General features: G+C 52.6%; 2 protein-coding genes across 2 annotated transcripts in view; both read left to right on the top strand.

Moving 5' to 3' along the window:
- Positions 1 to 558: 558 nt before the first annotated feature.
- On the top strand, positions 559 to 11007 carry SERPINA5 (serpin family A member 5). The gene is made up of 5 exons (XM_082449206.1): positions 559 to 653; positions 6599 to 7220; positions 8591 to 8861; positions 9224 to 9371; positions 10013 to 11007. Exons 1-5 carry the CDS (start codon positions 564 to 566, stop codon positions 10199 to 10201), a joined length of 1320 nt encoding a protein of 439 aa, XP_082305332.1. The 5' UTR covers positions 559 to 563; the 3' UTR covers positions 10202 to 11007.
- Positions 11008 to 11103: 96 nt separating this feature from the next.
- LOC309654790 (serpin A3-8-like) overlaps positions 11104 to 14435 on the top strand; it is a 28295-nt gene continuing 24963 nt past the window's right edge. Inside the window, exon 1 of the mRNA XM_082449234.1 lies at positions 11104 to 12190. The gene's annotated coding sequence lies outside the window, so the exon portion shown is untranslated. The remainder of the gene's footprint in view (positions 12191 to 14435) is intronic.

Raw genomic sequence — 14435 nt, 5'->3', positions numbered from 1 at the left:
GCGACCTGGGCGCTCAGCCCCACTCTGTCCCTAATTGATGCACATCTCTGAAAAGTTCCGTCATCTCTCTGAGCCTCGGTTCAGCTATGAGTGCAATAAGAGGGGTGGATACAGTGATCCCTCATCTCAGCCATTGTGAGACCCTCTCAATCCACCTAATTTCCACCGGGATCTGGCTACGGGGGTCCATGAGTCTAGTAAGCACACAAGTCTTTGAAGAGCTTGGGTCCTCACTCCTCCAGATCCGCGGCAAATTGGCTGCAGGAAACAAAGGAATCAGCCTGGAGGAAGGGAGGTTTGAGAGGATGTCCCTTTCCCTGTGTCTGGACCAGCCGGCAGCTGGTCACCTGTCCATCCTGGTCTGCCTGGGATGCTCGTGCCATTGCTGGCAGTTGGTGGCTGGTGTAGGGCTTTCGGGGCAATGATGAGATGGCCCTGGTCAGAGCTCAGGTGGCTTTTGGCTTGGTAGGCCTAGAAGTCCTGCCAGGACAGGACAGGGCGAGGCTGGCTGGGGCGGGGCCAGGGGAGGGGCGGAGTCAGGGCCCCGCTGTTGTCAGTGACAGATGCTGGCTCCAGTCCAGCCAGCCCTCTGCTCTTTACCGAGCCCAACCGACCGTTGCCTCTGCTGTGTGCACGCTCGGCCACTGGACAGAGTAAGTACAGGCACAATGGATGGAGGGCTGTGGGCTCGGGGGCGAGGAATGGACTCTGGAGTTATGGGATTTGGAGGGCTTAGAAACTTTGGAGGTGCCCCAGGGTGAGCAGGACACAGTGGTGGGGAGGGAGCCAGGGCCTCTGGAGTAGAGAAGTGGGGGACCCCCCCCACCCCTTGCTGTGTGGTCTTGGGGATGACACTAAATCCGGCCGAGCCTCAGCTTCCTCGTGGATAAGATGCAAATTACTGCACCCCTTGCACGGTGTGACTGTGAAGATTAGATAAGTGGTGGTTCTCACCCAAGTATGATTTTCCCCGCCGGGCACACCTGGTATGTGTGGAGGCATTTTTAGTTGTCATAACTGGGGCGCGGGGGTTGCTATCGGCTTCCAGTGAGTAGAGGCCAGGGATGCTGTTAAACACCCTGAAATGCACAGGACAGCCCCCACCGCAAAGAACGATCTGGCTCCAAATGCCAACAGCGCTGAGAAACCCTGAACGGGGACAAAATGTCTGGTACCCAGGACGTGCTCAATAAACCGTAGCTTCTATTGTTTTCTGTGCCTGGAATCTTGGACCTTTAGAAACCAGGAAAAATGTTCAAATATAATCTGTTTCCCTGAGATAAGGCTGCCCTGCCCAGAGGCTGCTACCCAGAGCGGTTGTTAGAGCTCCAGATGCCATTTGGCCATTTGTTAAATAAACAAAATGTGGATGTAAAGTGAGTGAAATTTTCAGTTTTTCTAAGCATGGGGCTTTTGGCATGAAATGCAACAATAAAAGGGAAACTGCTCCCCTGGGCCAACATCCTTATTGACAGATCCAGAAACTGCAGCTTGAAGAATAAAGGGGGCGGGAGGGAACTTTGGGAGGTGATAGATGTGTTTAGGCGTTGATGGTGGTGATGGTTTCACGGGTGTGTACTTCTCTCCAAACTCATCGAGTTGTCTACATTAAATATGTACAGGTTTTGGGGTGTCAGTCCGGCCTCAATAAAGTGGTTTTAAAAAAGAAAGAGAAAGGAAACTGAAGCTGAGCTATTCAAGGTCAGCTGAGTTATTCAAGGTCAGCTGGCATGTTAGCCCCAGGGCCGCAAGGGCTCAGCCCTGGATGCCCAGCCTGGCTCATTCCCACGACTTGGTGGCCAGCGTGTGGTCTAACGCCTCTGAAGTACAGAGAAGGAGACAGGGCCCATTCATCCGTCCACTCATCCATTCATTCACAGGGGTGCCTGAGCACCACCTCTTGACTGAAAGTGTCACGGCGGGACCAGCACAGATGAGGGTCTTCTCTTACAAGCACATGTTCTAGTGGGGGAGGGGCCAGGACAAGAGGAGTCAACAGCACACGCATACGTAATTGCACATCTGTAACTGATGGAGCCATGAGAGAAACAATCAAAGGGGCTGTTATAGAGAATAATGGCGGAGAGGGCGTGGTCACGTGTGGACAAGGTACCGCCAAGAAGTGACAGTTAAGTGGAGTCCTGGACTCAGGGAGAAACTGGTCCTTGTGAGAAAGGTGGAGAAAGGGTTCCAGGAGGGAGAGCAGAGTGTGCAAGGGCCCAGGGCTGGGACGGGGCTTCTGTGTTAGGAATTGAGAAAGAAGATGTGTGCCCTGGGAGGCAGAGCTGGTCACGTGAGGCTGGGAACAGCAAGACAGAGCCAGACTGCATGCAGCCTCATGGGTTATCGCGCAAATCAGAGTTCGGTTTTACCAAGCCAGTGGGCAGCAAGAACGTTCTTAGGCAGGGGAGCGCCTTGACCGTGTCTGGGATTGAAGGGGATTCTTTCAGAGTGTACTTATGTATGTAGAATGGCTCTCAGGGGCAGGAGAAGTGGTGGGGTCCAGGTGAAAGAAAAAAAAAAAAGGCTTCCATTAGGATGGTGGCAGGGAAAATGGGGAGAGGCAGGCAGATTTCGGAGCTAGAAACTGACAAGCCTTGCTGATAGTCTGGAGATGGGGAGGGAGGTTAGGAAAGTCCCCCAGGTCACTGATTCCAGGAGGCTCTGCCCCCTGGTCTTTAGGATCCGGGGGAAGTTGTGATTTTGTCTTTCGCTCTCTGCCTGGGCTCCACATCTTGTATCTATCTCCTTGCGTAATTAGCAGATAGTGGACAGACCCTTCTGAGCTGCACGCCTCCCGTGGCTGAGTCCAAAGTCTACCTCAGTGGGACTTTGTTGCCTAACATTTGGAATACACGCCAGCAGATTTTGGGTCTGGATGGTGGGGGACCAGGGGAAGGACGGCCCAGGGCCTGCCTACCCCGTGCCCACCCTCTGTCGCCGCAAGTCCCTTTGGCCTGGGATGCCAGATGAAATTGATCAATCTGCTTTCTCCCCTCTGACACGTGGGAGCATCTCTGCAGACACACTGGCGTCAGGGGCCCAGGAGAGGGTCAGCCAGGCCAGGCTCTGCCGGCACGCCGCGGGGGCTGCTGTCCTGAGAGCCAGGCTCACAGAGCCTGGAGCAGACTCTCCACTGGCTCAAAGTTGGCACAAAGCTCTGTAAGCTGTGTATTTGTACCAGAGGCCCAGGAGTGTAATGGCAAAGACTGACCTTGGAAACGGGGAACCCTGAAATGAGCACCCCCGGGCCTCCACTTTCTCAGAAGTAATCTCTCTGACCGTCTGTTTCCTCTTCCGTACAATTGTGACAAGGATACCAGCCCCATGTTGCTGTGGAGGAGTGTAAATGAGCTAATTCAGGTGAACAGGTTGGGAGAGACCCAGGGATACTCACCAGCAGCCACAGAGGAGGGGGAACGATGTCTCATTCCTCAGAGCCATAAAAGGGAGCCAAGAGGCCGCACGTACACCAGTCAGAGGAATCTGGATTTTCAACTGGTTCCATCATTCACTGGCTGGGACAAGCTTTTCCATTTTGCTAAGCCTCAGTTTATTTGGCTGTAAAATGGGGCTAATAACACTTTTGGTAAAGATGAAATGCAGTAATATTTATAGAGTGTCTAACAGGTCCTTAATAAACAGTGGCTTCAATAAGAGGGAGAGAGAGACAGCTAAATGGAGCAAGGTTTTCTGGGTCCCAAACCTGCAGCCCAGGGGAGCCTGAGGGAAGCTGAGCCCTTGTTCTCTACGGGGACTCATGGGGCGTTCAGAGAAGTGGCTCTGGCCCATCAGATCGCTGGTGTTTCAGGGGGGTCAGGCAGTGGTGGAGCCATAGCACCAGAGCTCTAGGTTTTTATGAAGAAACTGAAGCCTGAGAGGGGAAGGGCCTGGCTCAAGGTCACCAGGCTGCAGGGCTGGGAGGATGGGAGACTGGAACTCTCACTCCTACTCCCGTGCCAGCTGCCCCTGGGCTCTGTCCAAGCAGAAAACTCCTCTGCGGTCTGTAGCTATTTTCTGAAAGTATTTCTTTTAGGGTAATTATCAGCTCGGTGTTCATCTGTGTCTGGGAGCTGGGGGGTTGGTGAGCTGAATTGCTTCTTCAGCAGCACCCTGCTACACTGATGGTTCTAACACTCCGCACACTAAAGGACACAGAGATCACACCACCCACCCATGTCCTTTAAAGACCTCCATGAAGGCAAGTCTCAAAGTGGGAACAAAAAGGGAGTGTCAGCATGGGAAGCCTGTTTCTTAATTCTCTGCAGAGTAGGGGCTATCGGTGGTGACCGTGGAGGCCAAGAATACAAGATCCGGAGGCTGTGATACAGACGAGGAGGACCAGGGATCTGGGGGAGCTAAATGGGGTGGCGGTTCAGAGCGTGAGTTGTGAGGGTCAGAACTAGGTCTGAACCCTAGTAGCTTTGTCACAACTAGCAAGCAAGTCATCCTCTCTGAGCCTCAGATGACCCGTCTGTAAAATGGAGCCAGTAATAGAACCTGCCTCCGTGGGCGGGTGTGAGGCTAAAGCAGTTGATATATGTCAAGACAGCGCAGCACCCAGCAGGGGCGGGTGCTGGTGATGCACCTGGGCCTCCCACGGCATGGGGACTGCTGAGGCCACTATATTTGGTTCAGGGTTGCTGGAGGTTCTGCAGACAGAATATTCTAAGTAAACTTCCTTTGTGGGCTCAGGTGCAGTTTGGAGGACAGGGGTGGTGAGCATGACTTGCTTGAGTCCGTCAATTTCATTCAGACAAAGATGGCCAGGACTGCTGATCCCCAAGCTCCCTGGTGTCCCCCCGCCAGCCACGTCCAATGCAGCTCTTTGGGGCTCTTTGGAGTTTGGTTTTGCGTGGGTCTGTGACTCTGTGTCTGTGCTCGCCCTGGGCCTGGGGCACCTGATGACATGGTGTCCACCGGGGGATGCACGCCAAGCGAGAGGTCTCATCAGGGGTCAGTCAGGCCACCGTGGGAATCAGTTGTCCAGCCGCCACCAGGATGCCAAGAGAGTGTGTGTGTGAAAGCATGTACCCCACGGTACAGCTGGGGAAACGGGGGTCTCGGGTGGGGCTCTGGCCAGTTGCTGCCACACCAAAAACTCACAACTGGACAGCATGTCTGCACCGGGCACTGCTCCAAGCACGTTACATATGTTGATCATTAAAGCCCCAGCCCCTGGTGGAGGTTCTGTCATGACCTCCATTGTACAGGTGGGGCAGTGGCATGGGTATAACTGACTTGCACCACATCACACTTTGGAGGAAGCAGTGGGACTGAGACTTGAAGCCAAGCTGCTGGGCTGCAGAGTCTGCACTGTTCATAGGGGGTGGAAGGAGGGCTTTAGGAGGCCCGGGCACAGGAAGGGTTTCTGGGTGGAGAGGAGGGGTCTAGGAAGGTGGTCATGAGAGAGACTGTGGGCAGAGGACAAGACCAGAATGATGGAAGAGCCCCCAGGGCCCACCTGAGAGGCTGTAGGCAGAGAAAAGGAAGCTGAGGGCCTCCTCACCTGGGGGAGACACAGAAGAAGAGATGCCTGGGGGCTCAAACAACACACATTTATGGTCTCACAGTCCTGGAGGCTGGAAGTCCAAGATCAGCAGGGCTGCTTCCTCCTGGGGCTTCTCCCCTTGGCTTGTATGGGAATGTCTCCTCCCCGCTGTGTCCTCACGTTCCACACGTGGTTGCCCCTCAGTCTGTGTGTGTCTGTGTCCTAGCGTCCTCTTCTTATAAGGACACCAGCCACATTGGATCAGGGTCCGCTCGACCTCATTTTAACTTAATTACTTCTTGAAAGGCCCTGTCTCCAAATACAGTCACATTCTGAGGTACAGGGGATTAGGACTTCAACGAATGGATTTGCGGGACACAATTCAGCCCATCACAGAAGAGAAGGGAAGTTGGGGGGCTCACGTTAAGAGGGCAGAATTGCCTCAAGGGGGGAAGGTGCCTCTGATGAGGGACAAGGATGGCTTTGAGGGGTCCTGGAGCAGCCCCTGGGGAAGGAGAGGGGGACTGATGGCATCGTGTGTTCACTAATGAACCACAGGAGGGTGGCACCCTACCCACCACGCCATGGAGTAGCCTCTCCAAATGAACAGGGATGAATCCAGCAGTGTGGCAGGGGCCACGGCGGGGAGTTGCCCTGAGCTCATAGAAGGACACGAGGTCTTGCAAATGCTACACCCAGGGAAGGAAGTGAGGGTTGGGGGCCAGGTATGGAAACAGGCTGCCAGTTCCCGGTAACCTCAGAGACGCTAACCCAGCAAAACACGGGAGAACCCTCCGCCCCACGTCCCATCCCCCTGTGACGTGTACCTCGATGTGGGTGAGAGGAGGCTTCTTGCCTTGGTGGCCAGTCCCCGCCTGGGATCTCACTCCTCCGCCTCGTCCTTGCTCTCCCCACCAACAGATGTCCATGTCCCCAGTTCTCTGCGCTCCAGCCCCTCCCGCGCTACCTAAACCCTCACTCGCAGCCTCTCCGATTCATCACCGCCCTATGAGGCTGCTGGTTGATGGCGCTGCCTCCCGGAATGTCGGCCTTGCTTGTGATCTTCCCATCCTCTCTCTGAGGGCATCTTCCCACTCTCCCTTTCAGAACCGGGCAGCCACGATGCGGCTCCGCCTCCTCCTGTGCCTGGCGCTCCTCAGCCCGCGGATGGCCACCCTGCGCCGCCCCCAAAAGAAGAGAGTTCCGGACCTGCCGCCCGCAGTTGCCACGGTGGCCCCTGGCAGCCGGGACTTTGTCTTCGACCTCTACAGGGCCTTGGCCGCGGCTGCCCCCGACCAGAACATCTTCTTCTCCCCTCTGAGCATCTCCGTGAGCCTGGCCATGCTCTCCCTGGGGGCGCGGGCCAACACAAAGGCGCAGGTCCTGGCGGGCCTGGGCCTCAACCCCCAGGAGGGCCAGGAGGAGGAGCTCCACAGCGCCTCCCAGCGGCTGCTGCGGGAGCTCGAGCAGCCCGGAGACAGCCTCCAGCTGAGCCTCGGCAACGCCCTGTTCACCAAGCCCATGGTGCCCATCAAGGAGGCCTTTCTGGGCGCCATGAGGACACTGTACCTGGCAGACACTTTCCCCACCGACTTTGAGGACCCTGAAGGGGCCCAGAAGCAGATCAATGATTACGTGGCAAAGCAAACGAAAGGCAAGATTGTGGACTTGGTTAAGGGCCTGGATGGCACCGAGGTCATGGTCATAGTGAATTACATTTTCTTTAAAGGTAAGGCCCTTGGGCTTGAACCTGAACTTTCTCTTTTAAGATGCTTTTGTCAAAAAACAAAAAAAACAAAACACAAAACAAAACCAATTCCCGCACACATGAAAGAGTGGGAGTGGATTTATTCTTTTCTCATCCCTGTTGATAGAGTGAAGCCAACAGCAGCTGGGTGAGACAGTGCCTTCTTACTGCAGAAGGTGGTGTGAAAAACCCCGGATGCTGTTTCCTCCACTGGGGAACAGCTGGTTCCTGTTTGTGCCCCTGGGGACTCTTAAAGCAACCGCTTCCACACAGGCTCTGAAGCATGAGTTTGTCAAGGCCATGATGCCAAAGAAACTGACAGCATGGCTACTCAGGGCAGGATTGTGGGCCTTAGAAGGGCCTTAGAGGGCATTTCCCAGATGCTCCCTGGTACCCACATCCTCCTAGGGGCTGTTTCCTCAGCCGAGAAATCCTGGAACAAGAACCTGTTCCCTGAACAGTCCTCTCTCCCCTCCCCAAGAGCTGACCTCCCCATCTTTATCTCCCTGGCATTTCTTGTCAATATCCCTACTCATCCCAGCTTGTACACCTGCTTCTCCTTCTAGATACTGAGCCCCTGAGCGCCCTGTGCGGGGCCTACTGAGGGTGGGGAGGGGCAGGGAGGGAAAAGGAAAGAGGAAAATAGTTAAGCTGTTAACCAAGCCCCCCTCTTCCTGTGGTCACAGATGGTGAGTATCGTGCTTGGGCTCTAAGATTCCTTGTCCCCTGGTCCAGGGCGAGGCTGCAGAGGACAGCTGTGAAATAATCTAAGTGGGGCACGGGGGTGGGATCTATATTTGATAACTAGTAAGAAAATGGAAACAATTACTTGTACCACTTTGAACAAAACGTCCCGTACGAAGCAGACAAAGCAAGAAGCATAATCACAGACTTCCCAGCAGGAAAAATCATGTTTTTGCAGGAACCTTACCAACCTTTCTCCCAAACCCAGATTGAGATCCAATATTGGGAAAAGAGTGAAAAAGAGAATAACTCACCCAGATATAGTGTAGCTTTGCCAGCCATACATATTAGTTACCCTCTTCACTGGGATGTTTGACCTTGAGTACCAACATCAGAGATTCAGGCAAACAACATTAGGGGTGAAGGGTCTCTGAAGACACGAAAACCAACCTCCTTGTTTTGCAAATGTGGAAATAAAGCCCCACAAAAAGTTCAAGCCTGTCCCCCGAATTAGGAAGGGGCTTGTCTTTATATTCAAGAGGTTTGGCAGTCACTTCTGCCAATAAGACTGCTCCGAAGAGGATGCTGTCTGTTTGGTAGGTTTACTGTCTGCACACTTTTCATTGACAGCTGAGAATGTTTAATTCCTTTTCCACTTTAATCTTCAGCTAAGTGGGAGACAAGCTTCAACCGCAAAAGCACCCAAGAGCAGGACTTCCACGTGACCTCGGAGACGGTGGTGCGGGTACCCATGATGAAACGAGAGGATCAGTTTTACTACCTCCTGGACCGAAACCTCTCCTGCAGGGTGGTAGGGGTCCCCTACCAAGGGAACGCCACCGCCTTCTTCATTCTCCCCCGCGAGGGCGGGATGGGGCAGGTGGAAAATGGCCTGAAAGAAAAAACACTGAGGAAGTGGCTCAAGATGTCCATGAAGAGGTATTCTTCACACTACTCCAGGGCCAGCCTGCTGCTGCACACCTGCAGGGCCACACGGCAGTGGTGGGAGAACTCACCTGGCCTGGGAGCCGCCTCCCAGCCCAGAGCCATCATGTGAAGTCCCAGCCCCCTGGCCTGACCCAGCTAGAGGGAGCAGGGCTGGAAGCTGGGTTTTCTGGTGGGGCCATCAGAGTAGGCAGTGACCTCTGGGGACAGCCCAGGTCCAAGTCCAGAGTAGGATGGGTTCCGTTGTAGGCAACGGGCTGGAGGAGCATTATGAAACCAAGAGGAGATGGCAGGAATATGAGCTCAGTGAGCCAGTGCTCTGAAAGAGTCCAAGAAAGGTCTTCTTCTCTTTCCAGGCAGCTTGAGCTTTACCTACCCAAGTTCTCCATTGAGGGCTCCTATCAGCTGGAGAAAGTCCTCCCCAAGCTGGGGATCAGAGATGTCTTCACCTCCCATGCTGACCTGACCGGCATCTCCAACCATTCCAGCATCCAGGTGTCTGAGGTGAGCCCAGAAGCTTCTGAGCACCTGCTTTCAGAAATTCCTATCCTATCCTATCTTATCCTATCCTATCCTATCCTATCCTATCCTATCCTATCCTATCCTATCCTATCCTATCTTATCCTATCCTACCCTATCCTATCCTATCCTATCCTATCCTGTTCCATCCTATTCTATCCCATTCCTCATTCCAAATCCTTTCTCTATCTCTCTCCTCTTTTCCCTCAAGAAGCAAAGGTTTCACTTTGCATCTGAACAATGGGAAACCCTATCCAGCACCATGCCTTGGGGGAAGGTGTCTTGTCTGAAGCAGTCAAAACTAAGAATTGGATGCTAGCTCCTTCACTCACCAGCTGTGTGACCTCCAGCAATTACTTGACCTCTCTGAGCCTCCTTTCTCTCTATAAACTTGGAGAGTCACACCCTTGCTGCTAGATGAAGTGAGAATTCAGTGAAAGACGCATGCACTCACCTGTAAGCCGTGGTGCGCAGTAGTTGTTCAATCACATCATCTCCTATCTGCTTCATGGCTCAGGAGCACAGAAACTTCGACAGTGATGCTACGGGCAGAAGCTTGTCCGTTTCCCCCTGATGGCATCTCCCAGCCCCTGGTGGCTCGGTGACGCCTGATGTCTCCCCTGCAGATGGTGCACAAAGCCATGGTGGAGGTGGATGAGTCGGGAACCCAAGCGGCTGCAGCCACGGGGACGATCTTCATGTTCAGATCTGCCCGGATGAGCTCTCAAAGGATAGTATTCAACAGGCCCTTTCTGATGCTCATTGTGGAGAACAGCAAACACATCCTTTTCCTCGGCAAAGTGACTCGCCCTTGAGATGGGGATTTCTCCTGAAAGGCACGGGCTTCCATAGTGGAAGATGAGGGTGCACTATGGCCATGTATCTGCTGGGAGCTGGTGATATACGCAGGTTTAATTGACTAATGAGACTTCCACAAATAATAGTAATAACAATAACATTGAAATACTGATGATTGCTTCTTTTCACGTGATTGCAAGATGGGTGCTTTGGAGAACATTTGGTTTTGCTCTCACCTTTCATCAATGGAGATTAGCACTGAGATCCAGAGAGGCCACACAGCATGCTAGTGGCAGAGAGAAGCTCAGAATCCAATCCAGGAGGATTGTTCCAGTAGATATTTCCACCAGGAAGCATATTCCCAAGCCTAGTTCCCCACTTGTCTGCAATACCAGCTACCAGTTTGTCATGGTTTGGAAAGGACACTGGAATGGGGGTATGAAGTGGGGCTTCTGTCCCAGCTGTGTGACATTGGGTAATACTGTCGCTCTCTGGACTTCGGTTTCCCCACGTATACGATGAAGGGTCAGGTCAAGGATTGGAGGATCCTTGAAATCTATAAAAAGGGTAGAATGTTCCCCACAAATCAGTTGATTTCAATGCATCCAAGTGCCACCCATCTTTTAAGGAAAGCAGGTGGACGGCAGGGTGGACACAGCCATCCCAGGTTTGTACCGTCCTGTGGGTACATTTACAACCTCGTGGGCTTGGCTGGGGGTGGGAGAATGGAGGCCTGTTGCAAATACTAGAGTATCAGTTGAAGACCCTGATGACTAACTGTGGATTTTAGTGTCAGCAATAACAATAAAGCATTTTGCAAACACTGGGTGTCATTGTCCTTCTGGAAGTAGCTCTGGGAACAGCAACATTAATAGCTTATGTTCCAGGACTGATGCTAGGTGCTTAATCTGGATGGTTGCACTTACCCCTCACAATATCCTGTACCAGGCAGGCACTCCTATTATCCCCACTTTACAGATAGGGAAGGTGAGGCTTGTAGAGAACAGGTAATCTACCCAGTCACACAGCTCCTTGGTGGTGGAGGCAGGATTTGACCCCAGGAGTGTGGCCCTCGGACCACCCTCCAGCCCTGGGCTCTGCTGCAGAGGAGACATGACCCAGAAACAGAAGCCCAGTTCAGGTGCATCAGGGCACCAGCTCCCTTGTCACCCAGGTAGGCTCACTCTCCTCCTTCACGGAACCCACCATGCTTCCTTGTCTATCAAATAAAGGGGATTGGACACTTTCAAGAATCAATGAATGAATGAGTGAATGAGTCCTTCACTCAGTCTCAGACTGTCCCCTAATTAGCTGCCCTGAAGTCTGACCCCTGAGCGCCTGTTGCCCCACCTTACGTGCCCAAAGCTTGCCTTCCACGAGCCTGTGCCCAGCGCTCTGACCCCAGAGACTGGACTGTGTGGGTGCCCCTTAGAACTAACGGGGTCAGAAACCCAAGCTTTGACCATCCCTCAAAGTACTGAGCACCTACTATGTGCCAGCTGTGGGGACACTTTGCATCTGTGATGTCATTAATCCTCCAACAACCCTGTAAGGTCTGTCTCAGCGTCCTCATTTCACAGAGGGCAACATAAGTGCTTGCCCAGAGCCCCCCAGGCTCGGGGACCCAGATGGCACAGGTGTCGGCTGGCGGCAGGGTAGATGGCTGCACCCAGAGCCAGACGGCTTGTCTGCGTTTTTGCTTTGGGCTTGGGAAGCTCTGGAGGATGGGACCTCCTCGTGGAGCCAGACCTGCTCCTGTGTGTCTTTTCCTTTCGCAACACCTGGTCTTTTTTGGCAAATATTTTCTCAGAGTTTACTCAGCCAGTCCAAGGTCAGGGGGAGGTCCTGACTGTGCCACGTGTGTAAGGCCAAGGTCCAGCGCTGTCTAAAGTTCACTCAGCAAACAGTCACAAAACAGCTCCTGTGTGGGGATCGGGCCGGGCTCGGGGCGGCCGATTTGGGGTGTCATGGAAGGAAGCGCCGAGCTGGGAGTCACGGCAGGTCCTGTAAGTCAATTGTCACACGATCCTGGGCTGAACAAACTGATAGAGCAACTCAGAGAGAGAGAAAGAGAGTTAACTTCTGAGGGCTCAGGGAATGTTTTGCTGAAGAAGTGACACTGAGCTGGTCTTGAAGAGCATGTAGGGCTTCACAGACAGCAGATTTGGGAACAGAGCGGGGAATTCCAGGCCAAGGGAACAGCTGGAGAGAGCATGAGGCTGAGTGAGCTGCAGTGTGGATGGGAAATTGTGGAGACTTCAGCCTGGACCAGGGCAGGGAGTGGGAAGGAGAGCAAGGAGGAAAGAGGGGACAGCGCTTGCAGTCCAGCGGCAGGGACTTTGAACACGAGGCCCAGGTTTTGTCTCTTTTCTCTCCTCCTGATTTCAGGGCAGTTTGGCCATCCACGCCACACCTAAATCATTCCCTGGACCTCTTCCTGCCCCTCACTCTCCCATCTGTGCATACCATAGATGCTTCACTCATCCCCCCTAGGGGGCGCTCACACCCATCCACACCTGCTTCTCCATCAGCCCCACCTGCTCCTCCCTGGGATAGACCTCATTCATCAGGTGAAATAAAGTACCAGCTCTGTCAGTGCCCGCGTTCTAGGCATGGTTGTCCCCCTCAGGACCCCCTTTTGTAGCCGCCATATTCATTTACTAGGGCTGCCATAACAAAGTCCCACAGACAGAGTGGCTTAACAACAGAAATGTATTATCTTACAGTCCTGGAGGCTGGAAGTCTGAGATTAAGGTGTCATCAGGGCTGGTTCCTTCTGAGGGCTCTCTTTTGTGTTTGTAGACGACGTCTTCTCTCTGTGTCCTCACATGGGCTTTCCTGTGTGTGTGTATGTCTGTGTCCTAATCTTCTCATCTCCCAATCTCCACCAGTCATATTGGATTGGGGTCCACCTTAATTTTAACTTAATCATCTCTTTAAAGATGCCATCTCCAAATCCAGTCACGTTCTGAGGTACTGGGGGTTAGGACTTCAACATATGAATTTGGGGGGACACAATTCAACCCATAGCAGTGACTCCACCTTTGAGTTTCTTGGCAGCTGTTGCCAAGTTCATTCGTGTTCTTAGGAACCCACTTTCACTTCCCTCTCTGACCATGTGCACTCTGAGGCCCTCCCCTTGTGGACTCCACTGCTGCCAGAAAGTGGAGGAACAATGCTAGGGCCCAGGACTCCTTTCCCCATCTCTCCCTGCAGAAACCCAGACCAAAAAGAATGAACTTGGTCTCCAGAGGAAGCACTTCATGCCCCATTAAACAGCCTTGCCCAGACTACACTTGTTTATTTAGCTCTTTCATCCAAAGGCCATTGCTCATGGGGTGCCTACAGGGAATCAGGCAAGGAGCTAGTAAAAGGGTGTAAAGGTGAGCCCAGCAGATGCGGGCTTAGGCAATAACCAGGTACACAAACAAACAAGCAGAATTACAAACTGTGATGAGGGTAATTCTTTTGTCCACAGATGTTTATTGAATATCCCCTGGCACTGCTCCAGGTGCTGGAGATAAATGAAGAAAACAACAAAGATCTCTGCTCTGGAAGAACTATATTCTAGTATGGAGTGACAATAACAAAAAAAATAACAAAGAATAAAAAAGAAAAGTAAAATACATCGCATGTCAGTTGATGGCACATGCTATGGAGTGTGAGTTTGACAATTAGAGCAGGAAGTAAAGAATAGTAGTGCTAGGTGGAGAGACCTGACATCCACGACCTTGGGTGAAGTACCCTGACTGTGTGGTCAAGGTCAACTTCACCAGTGGTATGTTGTGTTATCATCTTGTTTCTTCTGATATGGGGTGATGAGAAGGGAGCATTGCCTCAGTGGGATCTTCCCCCAAACACATAACCTCACTCTGATCATGAGAAAACAGCATACAGACCCCAACTGAGGGACATTCAACAAAATACCTGACCAGCAGTACTCTTCAAAAGTGCCAAGGTTATGCAAAACAAGGAAAGCCTGATGCTATGAACTGCAGGTTTGTGTTCCCTCAAAATTCACATGTTGAAATCCTCACCCCCAGTGTGATGGTATTAGAAGGTGGTGTCATGGGGAGGTGACTAGGTCATGAGGGTAGAGCCTTCATGAATGGGATTAGTGCCCTTAAAAGAGACCCCAGAGGTGAGGGTTGTGGTGTGATGAATTGGGAGATTGGGATTGACATGTATACACTGATGTGTATAAAATGGATGACTAATAAGAAAAACAAACAAACAAACAAAAGAGACCCC

Source organism: Balaenoptera physalus (assembly GCF_965194825.1).
Source record: "Balaenoptera physalus genome assembly, chromosome: 2".
NCBI lineage: Eukaryota > Metazoa > Chordata > Mammalia > Artiodactyla > Balaenopteridae > Balaenoptera > Balaenoptera physalus.
Note: the sequence above shows the minus strand (reverse complement) of the source record. Positions and strands in the feature narration are given on the sequence as shown.